Source organism: Natator depressus, chromosome 2 (genome assembly GCF_965152275.1).
Source record: "Natator depressus isolate rNatDep1 chromosome 2, rNatDep2.hap1, whole genome shotgun sequence".
NCBI classification, from domain to species: domain Eukaryota; kingdom Metazoa; phylum Chordata; order Testudines; family Cheloniidae; genus Natator; species Natator depressus.
Genome location: NC_134235.1, coordinates 148,938,949 through 148,964,286, shown reverse-complemented (window position 1 = coordinate 148,964,286; position 25,338 = coordinate 148,938,949). Strand labels below are relative to the sequence as shown.

The window sequence follows — 25,338 nt, the reverse complement described above, 5'->3', positions numbered from 1 at the left end:
ATGTTTAGACTTCCTGATCTCTAAGTGATTGATTTCACAGCCTTAAAATTACACTAACTCTAGCCACTTCTATTTAATATTAAAGCTCCATGGGGAACTAAAAATACTGAGCAGAATGACTGATAACAGATGCACTAAAAAAAAAAAAAAGAATTTCTGTATGACCGCCCAAAAGTCAGGTTCTCATTAATTATTTTCTATATAATCTACTTAAGTTATTACATTTTAGTATCTTAAAATATCGAACAAACATGGAGAGAACATACTAAAGAGCAACAGTAAGGTACCACAGTTAATCAATGTCAACGTTGGTCTGTAAACAATTAGGGATATGCCTCTGTGTTTGAGTACACATCCATGACCTAACACACACACACACCCCTATTTTTAAATATGCATTTTTCAAAAGGCTGGCCCACAAATGCTTTAGGAAATAGGAACAAATCATGGAAACAATAAGTGATCAAACAGAATTTGATTAATTGAAGGTGATACAACAGAAGAACAGGATACTGGGTCAGACCAATGGTCCATCTAGCCCAGTATCCAGTCTTCTGACAGTGCCCAATGCCAGGTGCCCCAGAGGGAATGAACAGAACATGTAATCAAATGATCCGTCCCCTGTTGCCCATTCCCAGCTTTATGCTTGAAAAAAGTAATTATGGGTCAGTCACTTTTCTGATATTTTCCTGTACTCTGCTTCTTTCAGGCAAGAGAAAGAGTGAGAGAGGCTGCAGGTGTTCGTGCTCAAGAGCCACCACCTGCTTACGTTAACTGGGACTGAATTACACAGACCGGGTTGCAGATGATTTACTAATCTTTTCCCTAGAGGGAGGAAAACTCTCTAACATCACTGATGTCTGTGAGTTATTAGTCTGCACACCTAATCCGTTACTGCCTGCTATGCTAGGACATGAAGTCAGCAGAGGTCAAAAGGCACAAATACCCACTGAAAGGACATCAGTTATTCTCATTTCATAATAAAGTATGTATTTATGTGATACAAAGACTTTGTACACGTGGAACTGAATGATGTATGAAACCTTGGTAGTTATACCAGCACTTACAGGTGGACTGACTGACCCACACCAATACCCTTTTCTTTGGCTAAAGTGACATTTACTTATTCTGAGCCTACTTTCTGGGGGAGAAAATCCTACTAAAACTATATTTTGTGAAATAAGCAAGACAGTGAAAAGCTTGAGTACATGTTAATTGTTTGTGAGCATTTTTCAGTAAAGTTATGCTATACCACAAGGTGAAACTATTGCTGAATGGAAATATGCATTTCCAGAAGTAGCCACTACAACATGGGCACTTTTCAAACACTTAATAAAGGGCGATCCCTATCCCCCAAAAGCTCACAATCTAAGGAAGACTCCACTGCAGAAAGCAATAAGTGTTATTTATATTTCCTTTAGCACAGCATTTTCCAAACATTTGAAAGCCGAGACCTCCTTCAGAAATTATTAAACCAATTAGGACCCATTTCAGTTCCAGCTTGTATTGTTAAAGGCCAACTCATGTTAGGATTTTAATTAAATGAAATGAAATTATATTTCAAAAAACATGTCCCTAAATTTATACTTTATGAACTGATTTTTTATTTTATACACACACACACACACACTTGGATGTTAAGTATCGCTCAAATACAAGTTATTATTTAAAACTGACCTAAACATTACTTTTCATTTTTACAATATTACTCAACAGTGACACTGACATATTGTTTCAGGCTCTCTTCAAATTCAGGCAGATATCGCCACATCAGTTAATTTCAATCACACTTTCAAGTTCTTCTCCACAACCATAACAGCTGGAGACTAACTTTGAAAAAACAAACCTCAAAACACTGAACAATTTTGCACCCTCTGGAGTGTCTCTTGGAAGGCACATTTCACTGTTTAGGAGACACTGCTATGACATATGTTTTGAAAATGTCTTTGCCTAAAAAAACCCAACTCAAATAAATCATTCCCAAAATAATCCCAAATCCTTTTCCAAAAATGCTGGTGCAATATAGAAATCATGGAATAAAAGGTTATAGTATAGAATAGAATGACAGACTTTTTGAAGATACTAAGCAGCACTGGTGATAAAATTGTTTTTCCTCACTGATGACCATAAAAATCAAGTCTGGATTAACTGACATCTCCAATCTCCATGTTGGAAGTACGTAGTATGCCATGTGAAGGTACAGGGCTGATGTGCATATAGATAGGATATTTCATTAACTTTGTGATCATTCCTTTTACTTTCAAAATGTTCTAATTCTAGGAACAATATCACAAAGTGGTATTATGCGGTTATCTCCAGACAATCACAAATCTTCAACATGACCTTTCCAGGAATGGCATCAAAATAGGAGCAATGAGCATGGGTGTGTATGGGGGCGGTGGTCTTACAAGTGAGAAAAATAGAAATGGTAATATAATTCCTGAACATCTACAATAATAATGCAGTCGAAGCAATGACCTCGCCGCAGATGTCTTGAATGTGTTTACTGAAATTGACTAATGGATTCTGTAATCTATTATTTATTGCAAGAGTATCTGTTATAGATTCTTATTAGAGAACTCTCCTGTGTTTACAACATTATTGCATCTAAAAATCTTTAAAAGTGACAGATGCAGCACCTTATTTAGAACGCAGCTAGGATTTCCTCTGTAGTTTCATTTTTACTTTAACAAAAACAAAAAACCTCTACTTGGCCTGTTTTAATATATCATCATGTATCCTTACCTAGGCTCAATGAAAGCTACAGAAGCAGACATGGTACTATAGATATTGATACTTAGTCTTCGTGACATACCTCCATGTTGTACTTTTCCACAGTCCTTCTCAAGGGGTCCACAACCTGCCAGCAAATCAAGATGCAAAGATCAATCAGCAGCATCCCTCCAACTATCACCATCAGCTTCTGGTCCTTAATAATCTGGAAGGACAAAGAGCAGAGGAGGGCATTCCCATGAGTCAGATTCCTGTGGAGCCTTCCTCACATGCAGTGAATAAACATGCATTGTTGCTAAACAGGCTTTTTAATAATATATAGAGAATTATTTCAGAAATAGCAGGTGAAAGAAAGGTTTCAGAGTAGCAGCTGTGTTAGTCTGTATCCGCAAAAAGAAAAGGACTTGTGGCACCTTATGCTCAAATAAATTTGTTAGTCTAGGGTGAAAGAAAGATACTGTAGTTTTGTCTCCTGTTTAATGTCAGTGTCTAACGATTATATAAAACATCTCAAAAGGAGATTAGTGAGGACTGGTAAATACTTATTAACAAATTCAGAATTCTGGAAAAATCGAGAAGATTCAATCTCAAAGATCAATTGCTATGTATATGCATATAGAAGTCCATTAATTATTACAGCTCTCACCATAGCAAAAGCTAGAGATACATTTTCAATTCAAGTTTGTTTGAAATCCTGTTTTCTAGTAAGGGGAATATATATTTCCTTTTTTTACAGGAAAAAAAGAGGTTTTTTGCACATGTAACTCAGAACAGTTACCTTTAATATTTTGCATATGCCCAGATTTCAATAGGGAATAGTTGCTTTACTAGTTAAAATAAATCCTACACTTACAGCCTTACAGGGGTAAAGAAATGATATATAGATGCTGCTATTACATAGAAAAACCTTCACCTTTAATGTTCTTTTAATGTAAAGTCAAACACTTCAAAGTTAAGAAATGCCACAATTAAGGTTGACTCTTAATTCAGCCCCTTTGTGCATATGCATGCTGATAGTGCCTTTAATTACACAACCACAGAGCATTTTTTGTACAGGGCCCCCGTTTCAGTGTTCAATGCAAAGGCCACCAGAATGGGCAAAACAATGCCTTTTCCCCTAGTCTCATTCACGGAAATGGGTGAATTGTTTTAGTGATTTTTTTAAAACAAATTCAACCTGAGAGGGACACCTAGCATGGAAAATTTCAGCCCAAATGATTACATTTTGGCAAAGTCATAAGCAATTGAAACCACAGTCTTATAATGGGAAGAGTGAGGCAACCTACCAGCCCTGTCTCTATTTTATATTGAGTTTCTATAAAGTTGCAGGAAGGGGTATGTATTGTATCACTTCATTTTTTTCTTCCATTTGAAAATTAAAAGCTTTCCCCTACTTACCCTTATAGCATATATTTTTAATTTTATTTAAACTATGTAAACTTTCAGATCGTGTCCTTTCCACTGAAATTTTAGGCATAAAATGATCTCTAAATCAGTTACTCCACAAGTTACTAATTAAAAAATGTGACAATTATAACTAAAAATATAAGTATGAAGGAAACACATGAAAGTCCTTCCTGATTATTTAGCGTAAACTCTCCATTCTCAGAGAAGCTACTGCAATATTGTATGCCATTCTCTACTAAGCTGCTTCCCCAATTATTTAAACTATTTGGAGTAAAAATACTAAGTTCAGCAACCATTTTCTTCCTTACTAAAGTCCATATATCTAATATTGTCATAATTAAGGGCTAGAGTATGACCCTTGCTCCCCTGAGTAAGCAGGTAGTAAGATAGCGTGGCTGGCACTGCAGGGTGGGGGTAGGGGTGAAAGCAGCTGCTGTCGCCGTGTTGCTACTCTCTCTTCTGCACAGCTGGGCAAGGAGTGGGTGGAAGAGAAGGGAAGTTGAATCAGGAAAAGAGCTAGCACTGCGTACTTCCCCTGCAGACTGAAAAGGAAACAGGCACTCAACTGTGACTCTCAGTCCCAGTTTGGTTCCTGCTCTACTCTTGGCATAGCACAATTACACCCTGCCCTTTACTCGTGACCAGCTGTAAGATTACACTCTAACCCTAAGGGATGTTGTGTCAGGGGGAAGTTTACCCTGTGTACAGGGACAGCCCAAAGCCTATGCATCACTTAAGTCCCACTTAAGGCCTCAAAGGAGGGCTTAGGTAAATAAGTAATGCTGTTCTTGTGCTGTCCCTGGGCACAAGGGTGAATTTCACATTGAGCTAATAGGGAGGGATAAAAATAGTCAGTAAGGGCTAGAGATACATAAAAGGACTTAAGTCCAACAGTTAGGCACCACTGAGATCCTCAAAACCCCTGGTCTGGTGTCACCTAATTCTGTAGGCACCTACACTTCCAGTATTAAAGTTCCCTAGGTGCCAAAGTTTCTGCCAGTGAGCATGTGCACACATACCTCAGTTCAGGCACCTATCACACCCCTAACCCCCAGTGGGATCCTCCAACTAGGTGTTCCCTCACCCATCTCGCCTGTGGGGCATGATCCAGTAGGTTTTCTCTGAGCAAACCTAAACAGATGCAAAATGGCTAGGAGGAGGAGGTGATGGACCCCCCTCATAACTACCAGGTTCAATTAACCTGATATGGAGATCGTATTTGAATTTGGGTACCCTACCTCTCAGTGGAGTACCCTAACCACATGCAGGGTCACTCTAACACTCTTCCTGACCTAACACGAGAGACTGAGAGAACTCCTAGAATGCACCAAAGTCCAGGGGTTAGGGCACTCTCCTGTGAGGTGGAGACCCAAGTTTGAATCCTTCACATCAGGCGGAGCGGAAAATTGAACTTGGGTCTCTCACATGCCAGGTGGGTGCTCTAACCATTGGGATAAAAGTTAAGGGCAAAGCTATAGACAATTGAAACCAGGGTCTTATAATGGGAAGCGTTAAGCAACCTGCCAGCCCCACCTATAATGGTATTTTATATTGAGTTTCTATAAACTTGCAGGAAGAGGTGCATATTATTTCACTTCATTTTTTTCTTCCATTTGGAAATTAAAAGCTTTCCCCTACTTATCCTTATAGTATATATATTTTTAATTGCATTCAAACTATGGAAACTTTCAGATATCAGGAATAAAATTATCAGTTGCTCCACAAGTTGTCACTTTTTTAAAATAGTAACTAGAAACTTCCTCCTCCTCAGTTATTGCTCAACAAAAAATGGCTTAGGCGCCTCACTCCAGGAGATGGTTCACAGCTGAGACTCCCAAGTGGCTATTGGGCCAGCAGGAGGCACTGGTCTTAGGTGCCTACATCCTGACTTGGGGTGAAGCTTAGGCCACACCCCTTCACCTTGGCATTTTCTCCAGGCTAACTTTTTAAAACAATTTTTATAACAGACAGGGCAAAAACTGCTACAACAGTCTCTTGAAGAAGAAAAAGACAGTAACTGCAGTTCTTTAAGATGCATCTCCCTATGGGAGCTCCTGCACTTATGCCCCCTGCACCTTCAATAGGAGATTTTCATAGACATGTCTGTTCAGCCTGTGCATGCATGTTACTTCACCTCATGCCCTATGTCATTGCTATATAGCACTGTGTGGGCTAACCGTCCTCAGTTCCTTCTCTATTGTGAAACCTCATGACCGGAAACTCCGAAGAAGAGGGAAAGGGAGGGTAGTGGAGCACCCATAGTAGAACACATCTCAAAGAACTGCAATTACTGCATAGGATGAGTAACCACATCTTCTTTGAGTAGTGTCCATATGGGTGCTTCACTCTAGGGGACTCCCAAGCAGTTCCCCTTTAAGGAGGCCGGGGCATTGGAGTCTACTGCAGTATGGAAGAAAGCATAGCTGAGCCAAACACACACTGTCAGAAGTAGAGTTATGAATTATTGCACAGTGCTCGGCAAATGTATGCAGAGAAGCCCAAATTGTGGCTTTACATATTTCAGATGATAGGAACGTTCTTAAGAAAAGGCTGTGGAGGTGGAAATATATCTCAGAGAGTGAGCTCATATGTCAGCAGGTGCTTTGAGATTACAAGATGGGCAGCAGTTGCCAATAGAGTCAGTTTTCCACCTAGAGAGCCTCCGTTTAGAGATTGGAGTTCCTTTTGTTCTTTCTGCAAATCGAGAAGAATCTGGAAATCTTCCTGAAAGGTTTAGTCTTATCAAGGTAGAAGGCCATGGCTCTGACATCAGCCATGCAGACCAAGGCCTCCCCCTTATCCTGGTGAGGATTATGGGCTGATTAATATGAAAATGAGAAGGTACTTTTGGCAAAAATATGGGGGGTGGTCGTAACATAACCTTGTCTCTGAAAAATATTTGGAACAGTTAGTATGCCATAGGAGACCATATTTCCCCCACTTGTCAAGCCAATGAGATGGCAACCAGAAATGCCATTTTCATTGATAAAAGGAGGAGTGAGCAGGCAGCCACAGGTTCAAACCGTGGTCATGTAAGGGATTTGAGAACCAAGTTAAGGTCCAAAAGCAGAGTAAGGCGTTTAACTGGTGGAAAAAGGTTGCCCAGGCCTTTAAGGAATCTTGTTGTCACTGGGTGGGCAAATACAGAGTAACCCTCTATTGGAAAAATGGAAGGCCATGATGGCAGCCAGATGAAAAAGCGAGCTCAGCGATAACCCCAGGGTCTGTATGTCTGGCAGCAACAAGGTTGTTGCAATGTGTTTGAGATTGCACCAATGGGCAAATAGTGATAATTTTAGTAATTAAGTGCAGCATGTAGACTGTTTTCTGTTGTACAGTAACATCCTTTTTACTTGCTGTGAACAGGCCATTTCTATGCCCATGAGCCGTCAATCAGGCGTACTCTGGGGTGAAGGATTCTGAGATGGGGTAAAGAATCTTCCCATTCTCCTGAGAGAGCAGATAAGGGGCAGCACGAGGAGTGATCAGGGAGAACACTGCCAGCTATATCAGGTAAGGAAACCATGTTTGTCTGGGCCATATCAGAACAATCACAATAATTCTGGCCTTGTCCTTTCTTATTTTGAGTAGGACTTTAGTTATCAGACGTCAGGGGGAATGCATACCGAAGACCCGGTGTCTATTAGAGGTGAAAGGCATTCCTAAGGGACTGGTGACACAGACCAGCTCTGGAGCAAAACTGAGCACATTTCCTGATTATTGTTGTGGCAAAAAGGTCTGAGGAGTGCCCCATTGCTGGAATACATAGGGAAGTATGGTGGAATCTATCTCCCACTCGTGGTCTTGACAGAAGTGCCTGCTGAGTCTGTCCCTGGTCATTTCTGGAAGGTAAGCTGCTGCGATAACAATCTGATTGCATATACTCCAATTCCAAAGCTTTACAGCTTCAGCACAGAGGGAAGGGTGATCTTGCTCCCCCTTGCCAGTTTATATAAAACATGCATGACATGTCTGTTATGACCTTTATGTTTTTGCCTCTGATCAGTGGCAGACACTGGAGACAGATGTATCTGAATGCTCTGAGTGCTGGGAGGTTGACGTGCAGAGTGGTTTCTTGGGGAATCCTCCTGCCCAGAGCTGTACAATAGGGAAACATCTGTTATTATGACAGTCATTGGGAGAGGGCAGGTGAAGGGGACTCCCTCACACACATTGTGAGTGTCTAACAACTGAGAGTTTTCTTTACAAAAGTGGGTGTGGAAAGCAGTATGTTTAGACTGTCCGCTCCGTGAAGAAATTGTCCTGAGCCACCCTTGAAGTCTTTGCATGTGCAGTTGTGCATGATCTATAAATGCAAGTGCTGGCTGCCATATGTCCCAGTAGTTGGAGACAGTTCCTGACTGGGGTTCGAGGACTGATCGGAATCATACTGACTAAGTTGGATAGGGACTTCAATCTGTGCATTGGCAGGAAGGCTCCCACTACTGCTGAGTTGAGATGAGCCCCTATGAATGCCAGTTTTTGCACAGGGATCAAGGTGGACTTCTGAATGTTCAGTTGCAGGGCCAGTATGACCTTGTACATTACCTGGAAGTGACTTCACAAGCAGTGTCCTTTCAGAAGCCAATCATCTAGGTAAGGGAATACCAAAATAGCATTCCTGTGGAGATGTGCCACTACTACCAACATGAAACTTTGAAAAGACCCTCAGGATGGATGATAGGCCAAAAAGTTACTACAATAAAGTGTAGGGATCGTTTGTGGAATGAGTGGATCGCAATGTGGAAATATGCGTTCAAGGTCAAGGGCCGAGAACCAATCCCCTTGATCCAGTGACAAGATTATAGCTACAGGTGTCACCATTCTCAATTTTTGTGCCTTCACAAAGTAGTCTTAAATCTAGGATGGGTCCCCAACCACTTTTTGGGGCATCAGGAAATACCTGGAGTAAAACCCCTTCCTTCTGTACTGTGTGGGAACTGATTTGATAGCACTCAGGTGTAGGAGAGTCTATCTCCTGCCATAGCAGGTTCTTGTGGAAGAGGACCCGGAAGAGGGATGGAGAAGGGGAGTTGGTGGGTGGAACTGAACTGAAGTGGATGGAGTACCCTGTAGAAATGTTCTCCAAAACCCACTTGCCCATAGTGATGGATTCCCACGCCTGCCAGAAGCAGTAAAGGCAGTTGCCAAAGGGAGGAAAGTGGTGAAATGTTGTAGCTGGTATGTAAGGGGATGGGAACTCAGGGCCTTGATCTTCTGATCAAAATTGATGTTTCAAGGTGGAAAGTTGTGAAGTTGAAGGCTGGGAGGTGGGTGGTTTTCTCCTCTGGAACCTCTACCTTTTACAGTGAAGTTCATATGGCCTCTGTAAGCTTGGGAACAGGGTGGGATGAAACCTCTGTGCTGTCTGGGACCTACTAAATTTTCCTCTTCTGGTGTGTAGATCCCCAAAGATCATAAAGTGGCCCTGGAATCTTAATATGTGCAGAGATCTGTCTGTGTTGTCAAACAACTTTATGCTGTCAAAAGGAAGGTCTTCTATAGTATTCTGGTCCTCCTTTGATATTCCAGAGAGCTGAAGCCAGGAGGCCATCCTCATAACTACGATCATGGAAAAGTGAACAGGCAGCAGTATCAACAGAGTTGAGAGAATCCTGCAGAGGTGCCCTGGAGAGAAGTTGGCCTTCTGCAACAATTGCCAGGAACTGCTCTCTGTGCTCTGCCAGCAGACGTTCAATAAAGGAGTTCAGCTTAGCATAGTTTGTGGTTATACTTTGCCATTAAGGCCTGGTAATTGGCGATTCTAAACTGTAAAGTAGCTGAAAATAAGATTTTCTACCACGGAGATGGAGGCACTTAAGATTTTTATCTTAGGGCATAGATTTAATGTGGTGCTGCCTTCCTCATTTATTAACTGCCTCAACCACCAAGGAGTTGAGAGATGGGTGAGAAAAATAAAAATTCTAACTCCTTAGAAGCAATGTAATATTTTTGGTTTGCCCTCTTGCACATGGGAAGAATTGAGGCTGATGTATGGCAGGATCCAGGAATGCCTCATTGACTGGCAGGGCAATGTGGACAGAGAAGGCAGTAGAGAGGATGTTGAGCAGTTTATGATGCAGCTCCTCAATCTGCTCGAGGGGGATCTGTAAAGAATCAACCACACTTCTGATGAGATCATGAAACGGCTTAAAATTATGAGCCAGGGATGGTGGTAGCAGGAGGTTCCTGGAAAGGGAAGGTGAGGATTGTTGCCGGTCTCTATGAAGGGCAGAGTTTGAGGCCCTAGAGAATTTATAGTGATAAGCTGCCCAGGTATGGCCAAGGGGCTGGTGCATATGACATAGGTGGTGGAATCCATGGGTGTTCACCCCAGTAGTATGGTAGCTGTGGATGTTTATCACAGGTGACCTCAGGCAGCTCAGGGATCTCAGCAAAACAGCCTTCATGTAGCAGAGTGAAGAGCCTTGCACAGATATTTGGGAGACTGAGGCAGAGTGTTCATCAGAATCCTCCTCCTTTAAGTCACTCAGTAATGGTGGGACAGCAGAAGGAGCTTGAGATACCACCATTGGCACTGGTTGGGTATCTGGGGAGCTGAATGCTCTCGGTACCAAGGAAGTGTGAAGTACTGCCATCGGTACTGGATGTCCAGAGATCTAGATGTTTTCAGTACCAAGAAGAGATTGGAAACAATCAAGAGTGATTCAGGAGTCTGACACTTTAAGGGAATTTGGGGAAACTGGAATTCTTGTGGTACCAAGAATGTTGTTAGTACCATGTCCCTGGCTTGAGCTGAAGTAATGGTATCAAAGGAGTGGGTGATACTGTGAGTTCTGAACTCTCTGGGGGGAAATCTGGACGGAGCCAGAGCTTTTTTTCAGTACCATGGTAGAGCTCTTCTTGCCGCCACAGCCTGCTGTTGGTGCTGATGGCTTCTTGAAGCCCAATACCTTAGAGTCTCTAGGCTTGGCAGAGCTCTCAGTACGTGAGGAATCAGCAGCCTCATGGGTATCATGTCAGAGACTGATGGGATCCAAGGGAGCTAAAGATTTCAACTTCTTTGAGGTAGATTCTCCACATGGAGAACTTGGGGCATGGTCTTTGAAAGACTTATAAGTGGAATCTTAGGTCTTCTCAGATGCCCCCATAGAATGCCACTCAGCTAGAAGAGACAGATGACATACTCAGAGACCCTCATATGGGGAGCTCCTGACCTCAGACAGCAGCCGGATGCAGTGAACTCTCTATCATAAAGAGCAGACAGAGAAAACTTTGAATCTTTCTGGCTCTAGAGCTTAATGCCAGACAGAAGTTTCACTTCTGGGAAATTTGAGATTCCCCAAAACAATGGATGCAACCGGAGTATGTGCTGCTCACCACTTGGACAACTCGCTAAGGCTCGGTCTCAAGCTGGGACGGTTGAGAAGGAACAGAGGACGGTCAGCCCACAGAGTGCTAAATAGCAATGGCATGGAGCACAAGGTGGAATAACATGCATGCATGGGCTGAATGGACACTGCTATGAAAAATCTCTGATTGAAGGCACAGGGGGTGCCAGTGCACCTAGAGAGGAGCATCCATAGGAACACTACTTGAAGATTATCAGGTTGCAATAGATATGTTGTCTTATCTAAATAGATGCATGTTTGCTCTGTGGTTTTGGTAATTTACATTTTAGTTTAGTTTTGGTTCCTATGATTTTCATTTTAGTTCTTGCTGCTCTGGCTAGCAGCTCCGTTGCTAAAGCAAGTTAAAGTGGTGACCACAGACCTTCTTTTAAGAAGAATTTCTTCAGGACAAGATTTCGATCAACCTTTGTCTGGGTAGGGGAGGAGAGGTGCATCACAAGAGCTGTCACTATGGGCAGATAATAGTGCCCCATGTGCCTCTGTGTATATAATGTCTTCTGCAGTTTCCACAGTATGCATCCGATGAAGTGAGCTGTAGCTCACGAAAGCTTATGCTCAAATAAATTGGTTAGTCTCTAAGGTGCCACAAGTACTCCTTTTCTTTTTGCAAATACAGACTGACACGGCTGTTACTCTGAGTGCCCCATGAGTCTTTCAAAGAGCAAATAGCTATAAAAGAGGCAAGGAGGAGGGAGGATCATGTAGCACTGAAGGAAGTAATCTGTGCCAGTCAGCAGAAGGAATGGAGCACAAACCCTCTGTATAATATCAAGCAGCCCAGGAAAAATTATGCTTTCTGAGACAATCTTTCCCAGTACTCCCACCTGAGGATGTGGCTCCATTCTGCCTCTGACTTTGCACAGATAACACAATCTAGCTCTTAGCAAGGCAGCCATTTATCAGAATGCTAGCTCTTGAGATTAAGTAGAAAGCATTCACTTATTTTCTAAACATAAGGTCAAATCCACAGACACTCAACCCAATCAGATGACTTGCCAGCATCAAATTATAGCAAATTTCCTTTCTTCTTCATTGAGACAAAGACAATACAATTCAATTTTCTTCACAGATTTGGAGATTGCCTTACAGTAATAAATCTTGCATGATTGTATGTATCAATTGTATGATTACAGCCTGCATTCAATTTGCCAATATTTAGCATAATTTTTAATGTCTACTTTTAAAACAGAAATTGGTCAACAGGTTCAGTGGTCATCTGTGGTTTAGACCTCCTTTTATATCAATGGAAAGGATGCAGGCTATCCTATTCTGGAATTGCAGCAAAAATGATACCTAATAAAGGAATAATTTTTTGTCTACAAGTTTTAAAGAATTTGACTAGAGAGCCATATGGTCTTGGGCTTTTTCCAAGCTTTAAACTGTTAATAGCCTTTTTAAGTCTCCACTTGAGATATTGATTCTTCTAAATAGCATCTTCTGTTAGAATTGGCAGTTTCATTTTCTAAAAATGCTGTTTTATCTGCTCTGAAGGATTTTTATATTGTGATGTGTAGAAATCCAGAAAGGCAGACTTAATAGATCTAGGATCACTTATTGTATCTTTTTCAGTTTTTATTAGACAAAATTGCTTTCTCATGATCTCTCCTTCTTTGGAGATAAGCCAGTTTGTTGTGGTTTTCATAAATTGTTCTTTTAGGGCTTGTTTACATGAACAGTTAAGTCCACAGCAAGCTGGCATGTGAATCTACCCTTCACTAGCCTGCTGCACATTAAGTGTTCATGTGGATTCTGCTGCTGCACAAAAGAAGTTCACTAGTGTGCTTTGACTTAGTCCCATTTCAAAGTGGAGTAGATCAAAGCACTCTAGGGAACTTTTGATGCATGGCAGTGGGGTTCATATGAACAGTGCACGGCAAGTTAGGGTCAGGGTAGAGTTATACCCCAGCTTGAAGACAAGCCCACACTTTGTTTTATTTGCTACTGGTTTTTTTACCCAATAGCATATTAAGTTCACTGATGGAATGTATACATTCCCTATATTTCTTTTGGCTTCCTGTACTCTTAGGAAGAGGTTCCCATCTGCATTGTTTATGGAAAGTAATTCTATGTATCCTTTTTTTCCTGTAAATTGTGAACCATATCAAGCCATCACCCTCAAATTACAAATCTGAATACTTCCTATAGAGGTAGCCTGACTCCAAAATCATCCAATTTTGTACATACAAGAATATTTGTAAAGTTTTGTGCCTATCTGTACATTCTATAATAAAGTATTGTTTAACATCCAATGCTTTCCTTTTCCTAACTTTTATTTGTACAATAGGCTACACAGACACATGGTTTGTGTGAAGTATACAGGCCCATATTTGATTTGGGCCTTTAAAAACTAATTTTTTCAATAGTAAATGAAAAGTAGTTTGATAGAAATGTAAAAGCAGTTTAAAGGTTAAAGAGCAGTAAGGTAAGCTATGAATTTATATCTAGGCTGCCCCCCCCCCCGCAAAGAAACTTCCTTAATTTCTTATTTAGTAACAGTCATAAGTTAATGAGCACGTGTAAGAGAGAATGGCTGACAAGTTAGAACTGGCCCACTGCCCAGACAAGGAAACCATGTACAATCCTTTATTGGAATGGCAGACTATTACTGGAGGTTTGTCCCTCACTTTAGTACTCGGACTGCCTACATTACTGATCAATGTAACAGGTAAGCCAGACAAGGTTGTCTGGTCCAAACAAGATCAACAGGCCTTCTTGAAACTGAAGGAAGCCCTGTGCACATACCCAGTTCTGGTAAGTCCTGACTTTGACAAACCTTTTATAGTGTTCACAGATGCCTCTCACACAAGACTTGGGGCCGTGCTGACGCAAACTGAGGAATTAGGGGAGACACGACCCATAGTATACCTGAGTAAGGAACTGCTTCCCCAAGAGGAAAAAAATATACAACCATAGGGAAAGACCATTGAGATGCAAGTCCTCAGCAATCTAGTTTATGTTTTGAGTAACATTTCACAGTGTACACAGACCACTCACCTGAATATATCAAATGAAGAGCCTAATGCCAAGTTGCTAAAATGGAGTGTGGTGCTCCAAGCTTAGGATATGGAAGTGATACATGTTAAAGGGAATGCCCATTTAGTTGCTGATGCTCTAACCAGGAAATTAATTGGTTTCCCTTGAGGGCAGGTCAGCATTCTAGTTACTTCCACTTCTTGAAGGGGGAGATTTGACAGATATGACAATACCTTGCAATATCCTGGACAAACCTTATGGAATTAAGTGAAACTACTGTATTAAGTTTGAGTATCTGGGGAGTCCATTGTATTGAAAATGCAAAAATTTTATGTACTATTGTGGGATTGTATGGAACTTCTTTAGGAGGAAGGACATTATTAATATAATCTCTGGAAGATACTAGGAAGTTCAAAGGACTTTTTGGGCAATATTTGTGAACTGGTTTTCCTAGGGAAATACAAATATTCCATCTCAAATCCATTCCTTTGAAACAGCACTTTGAGCGGAGACCCATTGTCTGGCTGATTACCTATTCCAGGTCTCTTCAAAGCACCAAAGCGGTTCAATGAGTGACTCATTATCACAGGTTGAGTCATGGGTTTCTCTCATTCTGAGCAAAGAGTGTGGTGAACTTGAAACCATGGGAAATCCCCTGCGTGGGATTCTGAAGGACTGCTCCTGTTGGAGGGGGTGATCTCTGTTAAGCTTATTAGCAGGTGTGTAGGTTCTTTTGTTTTTAATATATTTTCTCTGTAGTGCTATTACCTTAAGAATAAAATATGCTTACTTAGCTTACCTGTGGGAAGTTACAATGTTAGGCTCCCAAGAGAAAGCAAGCAGGTCTGCTTAGGCACTCTACCTTTTTTTTCCTGGGAACAACACATAGAAGGCAGGGAACTGTTCAGCTGGGAGATATCCCTGTCAGAAGAAAGATGTGGGGCTGCACCCAAGAGAGGTGATGGCTGGGGAGCTAGAAGCCTGAGAGGGAAATACAGGTGGAATTACCTTGAACTGAGACACAAGTTACTGATTATTTTTAATGAGTTGAAGTGTGTTCATTAGCCTAGAGGGAAGCCTCCTAATAGTCCTGTTTTTGAATTTTTGAAAGAGCATTTGTCTGCAGTTACCACAGCAAATCTTGCAAGATAATGGTCATTCCTTATTGTGATTTGCCATAATGACCAAAGGCCTAAAGACAGTCCATTGCAAAAGGATTGGGCCACATTAACCATATCAGGCATGCAGGGACCATCTAATTGGCCTTTGAAAAAACAAAGGTAGCCCAAGAAGTGGAATAATGGAGAAAATAACCTGCATAAAAGTTAAGACCAGGCTGAAGAGAACCGTTTTCTCTTCACATCACCATCATCTGAAGCTTGGCACCCCTTTCTTCCCTGGACTTGCCAGCCAGAGGGAGAAGAGGTAAAAGATTCAGGTCAATAGCTATGAAAGCCTGATCAATCTGAAACTAACTGAGAGATCCTGAATGTGTCACATTAAGCTACTTTATGAGCTCTGGCCACCTGTTCCATTGACTGGTTCCAGTTAACAGTCACATGAATCAAAGATCCCAAGAAACAAGGCAGAAGAGAGAATATGTCCTTGTTTTTATTTGGCATGAGGGGATGACTCAATGCTGCATCGGCGGGGGGGGGGGGGGGGGGGTAAGAGAGAGAGTGCGCACGCGCCCTCAATAGTTCCCCAGAAGCGAATATTAAATCCCTGATACGTTACCTAGTCAGAGATTCTCCTGGGTTAGAAAGGGGCATTGTTAAATCATACACACTAGCAGCTTCTTGAATAATCACCTCTGTGTTAAATCCTGTAGAAAGATTATATGTTGTTATCTGAAGAGGGAGGAAATAGAGTAGGGAAACAATAGCCTGTAACCTTAATGAGCATTAAGAAAGAAGAGTTAAGGGGAATTACAAAGACATAGTTCTAATAGCTGTACTTTCTTTAAATGAAGTACAGGATTATGTCCTGATCACTGGTTGTGGTCTTAGATCGAAGGCGAACTGGTTCCTTCTTGAATCTCCCATGCAGGGTTAATAGAGTAACTCTTCCTCATGTCAACCTCATAATTTGATTTGACTGCCTGTGTATTCATTTGAAAAATGGAACCATCGATCCATTGATTTCATTTGTGATCTTGATTTGATCATTGTATTGTTTTATGTTTTATTAGTTTATGGAAGTTAGCTTGTCAGCAACATGCTTGATTAGTTTTATGTTTGCTTTCTCATTCTTTTAATAAAAGTATACTGACCTGATTTCTCTCTCAAAACTGCAACATGGGTCAAACTACCCTGAGGGCAAAAGTACTATAGTTAAGACTTTGATGAACCACTTGGTTCTGCCCTTAATTAATATCTACATCCCTTGCATCTGACATAATCATATTGTTAATACCAACATTTTATGCATCTTCTTATGATTAGAATTGGTAGCAATGAATGTGATTAAGGTTGCCTTACACTTTCAATTTTTTTTCCTCCTACTGCATGCATCCGATGAAGTGAGCTGTAGCTCACAAAAGCTTATGCTCAAATAAATTTGTTAGTCTCCAAAGTGCCACAAGTACTCCTTTTCTTTTTACTTCCCATTATAAGCCCTCTGTTTTCAGTTCTGTATAATTTTGCCAAACTATCTATTGAGGCTGAGATTTCTCATGCTTGTTCTCTGCCTCATGCTGAATTGTTTTGCAAGATTTTTTTTAAATGGTTCAGCTGTGTCACAGACCAAAGTTGGGGGAAAAGCCACAGGTTTACTAATGTTAACATTTCCCCCCTTTTTTGCAGAGACTTAGAATCGCTATATTTTGGAGTAGGAACTTGACATTTGGCAGGACGATAATTCTGTGGACAGTGATTTGCCTTATGTCCTCATGAAAATCCATTCAGAGTTGGCTGAATTTTTAGCCTCTGAAAAATGCCATTTGTACATGATCAACAGAGCTTGTTAGAGGCTTGCTGATATCTATTTTCCCCCTCCCCCGCCCCCCACAGCCATAAAGAACAGCCCACCTACATTCTCAGATGTCAGCACATTCACTCCTCAAGAAGTACTGGATACTCTGAAAGAGGCTGACTGAAGACCCGTAAATCTGATCCATGCCCTTCCTGGCAACTGGTACCACTCATGACCAAAATAGCCAGTGCCTCATTTAGGAAAGGAATCATGCAATAGTCTGACTAACACTGAAGCAAACCACCTAGGAGACATCAGTTTTAGCCAACTATTGTCCTGAATCAATCCTTGAGTTCCCAAGAAAGCTCACAGAAAAGCTAGCCAAAAGACAGGGAGGGATTCTCTCCGGTGCTATTATGCCACAAGGTCACCTGGTAAGATGACATGGACTCAAATATCAGCAATATGCAGGTGACACAGGTCTATCGATCCTTCACAAAACACAGCCTAGTACTTGGACAAGATCAGCTCATAGGTGAAGAACCTAAGCAAGATGGAGATTATACTGGTGGGTAGAGGAAAGCACTTTGAGGCATCTGCAGCAATTGTGCAGTCTCTGTTGGTTGACTCTACATACCCACAATCAGTCAATGCAGTCCTTAGTGTAGGAGTGCTCCTGGATTCTTCCCTGATGCTAACCACTCGTATATCAGCATCTCTACATTTTCCCATTGACTAGGAGACTAACTTCCATCCTGACAGACCAATGACCTGCCCCATTATACACACTTTCATCATCTCCAGTATGGAAGGCAGCAATGCCACATACCTGAGCATGGAGCCATCAGTCCTTAGGAAACTTCAACTAGCACAGAAAATGGCAGTGCATCTCCTCAGTAACATGGGCTACCGCGAGCACATCAAACCTGTCCTCTGCTGTCTACCCTGGCTTCCCATAGAAATCAAGTCAAGTTCAAGATTTTGGTCTATATCTTAAAGACACTCAATGGCCTCAGCTAAAAGATCACCAAAAAACTCTGGTATGAAGACTGGTCAATTACACTTTTCCTCAGGCACAATAGAACGTTGTACAACAAAGGTAAAGCTCACCGGTGTGGGACACAGAACTTTCTCAGAGGCCAGTCTGGGACTGAACTCCCCCAAAAATATAGGGCTATCACAACCTCACCATTCCACACAAAGGACAAGGCACATGACTTCTCTCTTGTATTCTCTCATATAAACATGTAGCAGTGTGTAAACAAATAAACAAACCCCACCACCACCAACAAAAAAAAAATCTTACCAAATAAACCACTATACTGTACTTCAATTCTCCCCCGGAGAAGATGAGAGAAAGAACAAACATCACATGACAGATGTTAGTCATGCCATTGAATGCATTACTGGAAGGTGCTCAGATATTATGGTGATGCTATAAGAACCTAGATAGAATGGACTAGAATAGAAAGCCCACAGAGCTTTCTACATGTCAACTGCACTGACCATGCTCCCAGGCCTCACAGAGCTTCCTGCTTGGAAGACTCAGAGCTAGTGTTCTATTCATGAACCAGGCAAGTAGCCACCACTTCTTCACCGGTCTAAGGGACAGTGGGCAGGAGGACCCTGAGTTCTAGTCCCAGCTCACCCACTGACTACTGTTACTAATTCTCTGCACTTCATGAACCTTATTATTGAGGAAGAATTCATATTCACTCCATTTTATGGATGAGTAATTAAGAGGTGTACAAAGTTACTTCAAACAGAACTGGAAACAGAACCTAGATTTCTAATATCGCAGAGTCAAGTCTTATCCACATTGTCTTTCAAAATGACCATGCCATATCTATGTGATTGGTTACAGACAGCACAACCTTTTGACCATACTTCCCCTACAGCCAGGAATAGAACCCAGGAAGACAGATTAACAACATTCCTTTATCTAGCAAGTAGTTAAAGCCACTGGCAATGTGGGTAATACTCTTGCCCTAGGGGCTGGTCCATATAAAGGATAAAATATGTTTCTAGCTCCTTTATTAAGTTTGCAACTCAAAATAAGAGGGGGTTACTTACCTGTACAATAACTGATGTTCTTTGAGAGAACTTATATATATGCCACAGCTGGTGATTGCATGTTCAATGCATATGTCAGAACTTCCTAGTCAGCAGGATCCGCAAGGGTGCTACATGCGCCCTTCACTCCCTTTTCTGCTTCAGAAAGGGTAGAAAGAGCAGCATTGCCCCACTACACCCAGCTCCTTTTCCATGGTTTGTGGGACTCCAAAGTAGTGGGGAAGAAGGGTGGAATATGTATATGGATTCACATCTCAAACATCAATTACCGCATAGGTAAGCAAAAACTGCAAATGACAAAGTTTGGAGGTATTCCCGGTACAGAGGAGGACAGGAATATCATACAAGATTTGGAAGACCTTGAAAACTAGAGTAATAAAATGGGATTAAATTTAATAGTGCAAAGTGCAAGGTCATGCACTTAGGGACTAACAACAAAATTTTGCTATAAACTGGGGATGTAGCATTTCAGAGGAGGAGAAATATATGGGTGTACTGGTGAATCACAGGATGACTGAGCTGCCAATGTGATATGGCCATGAAAAAAGCTAATGCATGAGGTGAGGTATTTCCAGTAGAGACAGGGAAAAGTTAGTACCATTACACAAAGTACTGATGAGACCTCATCTGGAATACTGTGTGCAATTCTGGATGCCCATATTTAAGAAAGATGAATTCAAACTGGAGCAGATATAGAGAAGAGCTACTAGGATAATCAGAGGAATGGAGAACCTGCCATATGAGAGGAGACTTAAGGAGATTAGCTTGTTTAGCCTAACAAAATGAAGGCTGCGAGGAAATATGATTGCTCTCTATAAATAGAGCAGAGGGATAAACACCAGGGAGGGAGAGGAGTTATTTAAGGACCAAGGCTGGCACAAGTACAAATGGATATAAACTAGTCATGAACAAATTTAAGCTTGAAATTAGAAGAAGCTTTCTAACCATCAGAGCACAGAAGTTCTGGAACAGCCTTCCAAGGGGAATAGTGGGTGGGGGCGGGCAGGGAGAACCTAACTTCTTTCAAGACTGAGCTTGATCCATTTATGGAGGGGATGGTATGATGAGATTGCTGACAATAGCATGTGGCCCATCTGCTTTAGCAAATGCCTTCAATGGCCAGAGATGGGACACTAGATGGGGAAGACTCCGCGTTAGCATAGAGAATTGTTTTCAAGGAGTGAGACTGGTGATCTCTAACTAAGTGATTGCCATATTTGGGGTTGGGATGGAATTTTTCCCCCAGGTCAGACTGGCAGAGACCCTGGGTTTATTTTTGGGTTGCCAAAAGGGGAGAGATATCTAGGGCTGGGGGAAAAAAAAAGTGATATGCTGTCCTTGGGCATGGAGTTAAATCTGCTGCCCTGTTGCAGAGAGGGAAGGGTGGTGTGAGGAACTGGTGACTCCTCCTGAGGGCTTCCTCTTTGAAACCCTCTGCCCCTTCCTAGAAGGCACGGGTGCTCTGTATTGATAGAAAAGGAGCTGCCTGTGGTATGTCTAAGGCCTGAAATGCTGTCACTTGAAGGTTGGAGTGTAGACCCGCAAGGACCTGAGCATGGCCCTAAAGTGACCCCACGGCTGCTTAGATCTTGTTGTGGAACAAGGAGCATCCTTCAAAAGAAGGACCTACAATTGTGGTTTGTAGCTCCTTAAGAATTCTTGACAAGAACAGCCATGAAGAGCGGTGCATTGTTACTGCTGTTGCCATTGTTCTGGAGGCTGGGTCCATGGCATCCAATGCTTCCTGGAGGTATTGCTTAGCAACCAGCTGTTCTTCTGACATGACAGTCTAGAATTCACCCCTGAATTCCGGTCGGAACTTTCAGTTGAAGCACAGAATGACACACCACTTGACATGGTTATACTTCACCAGGATTGCTTGATATCCTCATTTGGAGGCTTGAGGTAGACAATGACTTCCTACCAAGCATGTCTATGCGCTCCTGCTCCTTATCTTTCGGTGTCAATTTCTAAAGGTGTTGGTGCATTCTTTTATTCACCACCATCACTACCAGTGACCCCTAGCATCAGGAGTGAGGAGAACTGCTTGTCACCCGTGGCCAGTACCCAGTACCACCAATTGTTCCACTTTGAAGCCAGTGCTATGGAAGCAGGCGTCTGCCACAGGCGATTCATTGGCCCCAGCAGCCCCTCATTTATAGGAATGACTACACAGACCAGAACCGATAAGTGTAATACACTGAGTACCTTGTACAGCATATCCCCACACCTCTTCAGTCGGGATCTATGGGATTGCTGCTACCCATCTCATGAGATCCTAGAAGATTTTATGATTATACAGAGTGTCTGATGCCTTATCCAATGCCAGAGCCTTGTCTGGTGATGGGGAGGAGGTGTTTTCCAGTACTGGCTTTGGATGGTCCAGCTCTGGAGGCTGCTGCTGCAGCTTGCTGTCCTGAGTACAGGTGACCCCTCACCCCCAGGCACAGAGAAGCCAACCTGTGTTTGGAGTGTATGGGGGAGGTCAGATGTTCTGCAGTGTCCACAGGGCCCACATGGCCACCCAGGTTAGTACGAGCAGTCCTGCTAAGGGTTGGTACCAAGCTTGTGCCTCGGCTGAGACTAGGTTTCTCTTCCCCATGCAGGGGAAGATAAGATCACCAAGTATGGGATCTGGCTGGGGATAGGGGTAAGCTCCACTCCAAGTCTCTTCCAGGAGCAGGGATGCCCTCCCTGCTATCAGCAGGCCTGATGTTATTGGCCCTCAGGGGTATCGTGGCAGTCCTGCAGGCAATATCAGGTCCAAGAACCTGGACAGCAGCATCAGCAGTATAAGACTTTCAGGTAAGTCTTTGGTCAAGAGATTCCATGTTTGAGCTCCTGGGGGGGGGGGGGGGGGAATACTGGTCCCAAGATCACTGTTGTGTGGAAGGGCTGAGCCATTAAAGCTGCCTGTACCACTGTTGATGCTGGCACTGCACAAGGAGGCAATGCTGGGGCTGGTACCAGCAGGTGTTCTGTCTCTCTTGGTACCGACAAAGTGAGTATGGCTCAGCAGGTGCTGGCAAAAACCTCAAAACCTGTGGCATATCCAGCTCCACACAGCTAATGCCAGCAGTGGTGCTCAGGGAACTTGTTCTAAGTTTTGATGCATCCTTGATGTCAGACAGCCTTGTAGTCTTATGCAGTGTAGAGTCTGAGCCTTGAGACAGTATTTTATGCCTCTCCTCACACAAGGACTTGCACTCAGTGTCTGACTGATCCTGCTGCTACAGTGCACCTCAAAAGGTTTTGAAAATACCACCAGCTTGGGCTTTGATAACCTTTGGTCCCTCAAAGATCTGGAAGTCTGGAGCCATGGGTCTAAGTCCGGACAAATGGACTGCTCTAACAGGAAAGCCCTCAGGCGGGACTCCCTGGAGTGCTGGGTCCACTTAGAGAATGACTGGCAGTGCTCACACCAGTGCAGAACACACCCCTTACAGAGGCAGAATAAGCAGCTTGTATGGCTCTTGTTGAGAGGCCTTATAGCCTCAGATGAAGGGCACTGCTTAAAACTTAGGAATTATGGTCCAGCACGTAAGCCCCTCTGGTACTGGGTCTGTAGGCAGAGAACTTCTGCCACCAATGACCTCAGGTGTGGTATGCTAACACTAGTCTAAGAGTCAACTGCTGACTTCATTCAGCCATGAAGGTGGGCTGCTCCCAGTAGAGTTACTCAGGGAGGCTGGAGAGGAAAAGACAGTTGGTGGCAGCTAGGAAAGGGAAATAGGTAGGGACTCACTCCATTGATTTTGTTGGACATGGTGCAATAAAACTTCACTTAGGGCACCTGTATATCCAGGGCTAGAGCTCAGTAACAGTTAAAAGTTCAGAGGGAAACTAAAAAGATGACTTCTTTATTAACAGTTATTACTCATGACCAGACACAATGGAGAAGCGGTAGTTCAGCTATAAAATAACTACACTCACATAACTCTTGCAAGTATATTAGAGTTACATCATTAAAATAACCTACTCATTGGTTGATCAGTGACCATAGGCAGAACATTGTTGCTTAGCAACTTTTCCAAGCTGAATATTACAAATCAACCCTTTCACATGTATCATGCATCATATAGTAGACAAGTAGTGTGACTATAGTATGATATGCACACAGTTCCTTCTTTGGAAAGCTCACCGTCTCTCCAACACTGTAGGCCAAAATCATACTTCAGATTAGCACACCTGCTTAGCCTAGGGCTAAACTGGGTCCTATGTGTGGAGGATTTTCTGCAAGAAATGTGTAATTGTCATTGCCTGTGCTAAAAGGGATCCCAATCTTTGGAAAGAACACTTCAAAGGGCTTGAATGGGTTGGAAGAAATGTTCTGATTTTGTTTGAAATGAGATTCAAATATCTAGTCTATATTTTCTTTAATGAACAATTCTGTAGCAAAGTATGACGCATCATTACTAAATAGCTGGGGACATCAATGCACTTGATTACATTTATGATCCTGTTCCAAGCTATTCAGAAATGAATTGTCTCATACTGTAGAGCAACGTGTTCTTTGTTCTGTCACCCATTATTCTCATAATGCATGGAGATTATGGTTGTGGCACCATTTGTGGGCAGTTAAGACTCCAAAAGAAATGTCATTGTTTTCCACAGCTATGGAGGTTTAGTCTTATCAAATCACATCAGACTGAAACTTGTTTATACAAATTATCAGTTCAACTAAAATTGGGTATTTTTTTCCCAAAATCGGAAACTTCTAGGGAGTGAGATATTCTACTTTAAATCAGGCTAGGCCCTCATAATGTTTGAAAAAGTGCCATATATGGAATATTTTTGCTCAAAATGCAATGTGGGTTATTAGCTTTGAAATAAAGGTCCCTTTCTAAGTTTGGTATTACCAAGCATGAAATACAAGAGGGTCTATCTAACTATGACAATACTTACTACATTCCAAGTGTCACCAAAGGGATTACAGCAAGGGTTTCATTTATTGATATCTGTAACTTTTATGTCAAGATTTTCAAAAATAGGAGTCTAAATTCATATTTAGGCAATTAAATAAGTGAACTGGTTTTTCAGAAGTGCTGAGTCTTTAGCAGCTCCCAGTCACCATCATTTGAGCTCTTGGGTGCTCAGCATTTTGGAAAAAATTACACCACTTACTTAAGGTCCTAAATATGGATTTAGGAGCCTCACTTTAGGCTGCTATTTTGGAGGCTTTGGACTGAATCTTTATGTATATCATGGGGAAAAAAATCTTATTTCCTATTTTAAAGAATTTAGCAATAAGACTGAAAACATTAAAATTTTAAGTCTCCATATGTTGGTTCTTTAGAACAGATGGTCTCTAATATTGCATTTTAGTGGTGCGAATCTGATTAGCTAAAATAATAATCTGGGTCTTATGCTTTCTCCCCCAAGATTTATGAACTTTATGAACTTTCAGATTTACTTAGTCAAACACAGAGACACCCCCTGGGAAATCCATTACAGTTTTTTACTGTAAGTACAAAAAGCTCTAGCTAAATTTGTATTACAAAAATGTTTTGAAAAGGTGTAAATATTTAAAAATTACCTACTGAACAAGTATCTTAATAGAAATTAGATATGGAGAGAACTAATTAGGTCATCTAGTCTAATATTATGCTAATGCAGAAAGGACCAGATTTACAAAGGTATGTAGGCACTTAAGATAGGTGCTTAGTGGAATTTACTGAACCATCTGTTAATACATTGTTAATACATTGTTAGTGCATTGTTCAGTCTAGTTTTAGATAACTGAAATAATGAGACAGCCGTTGCATCGCTTTAAGACTTGTATGGGAAAAGTGTGGAAAATTATAACCTTTCTATGGGTTTTTTAAACCAACCACAGTATTTAACAGAAATTATATCCCAGCTATAA

At 41.9% G+C, this 25,338-nt stretch overlaps 1 protein-coding gene and 1 long non-coding RNA gene across 2 annotated transcripts in view; one reads left to right on the top strand and one right to left on the bottom strand.

Annotated features, from left to right (window-relative positions):
* The window catches only part of GABBR2 (gamma-aminobutyric acid type B receptor subunit 2), an 813,006-nt gene that overhangs the window by 222,252 nt on the left and 565,416 nt on the right, over positions 1-25,338 (bottom strand). The window contains exon 13 of the mRNA XM_074945100.1: positions 2,816-2,938. Coding sequence (XP_074801201.1) covers positions 2,816-2,938 — 123 coding nt within the window. The remainder of the gene's footprint in view (positions 1-2,815; positions 2,939-25,338) is intronic.
* On the top strand, positions 7,607-10,268 carry LOC141982767 (uncharacterized). The gene is made up of 3 exons (XR_012638220.1): positions 7,607-7,653; positions 7,877-7,989; positions 9,673-10,268. It is a non-coding gene; the product is annotated as an uncharacterized LOC141982767 (long non-coding RNA).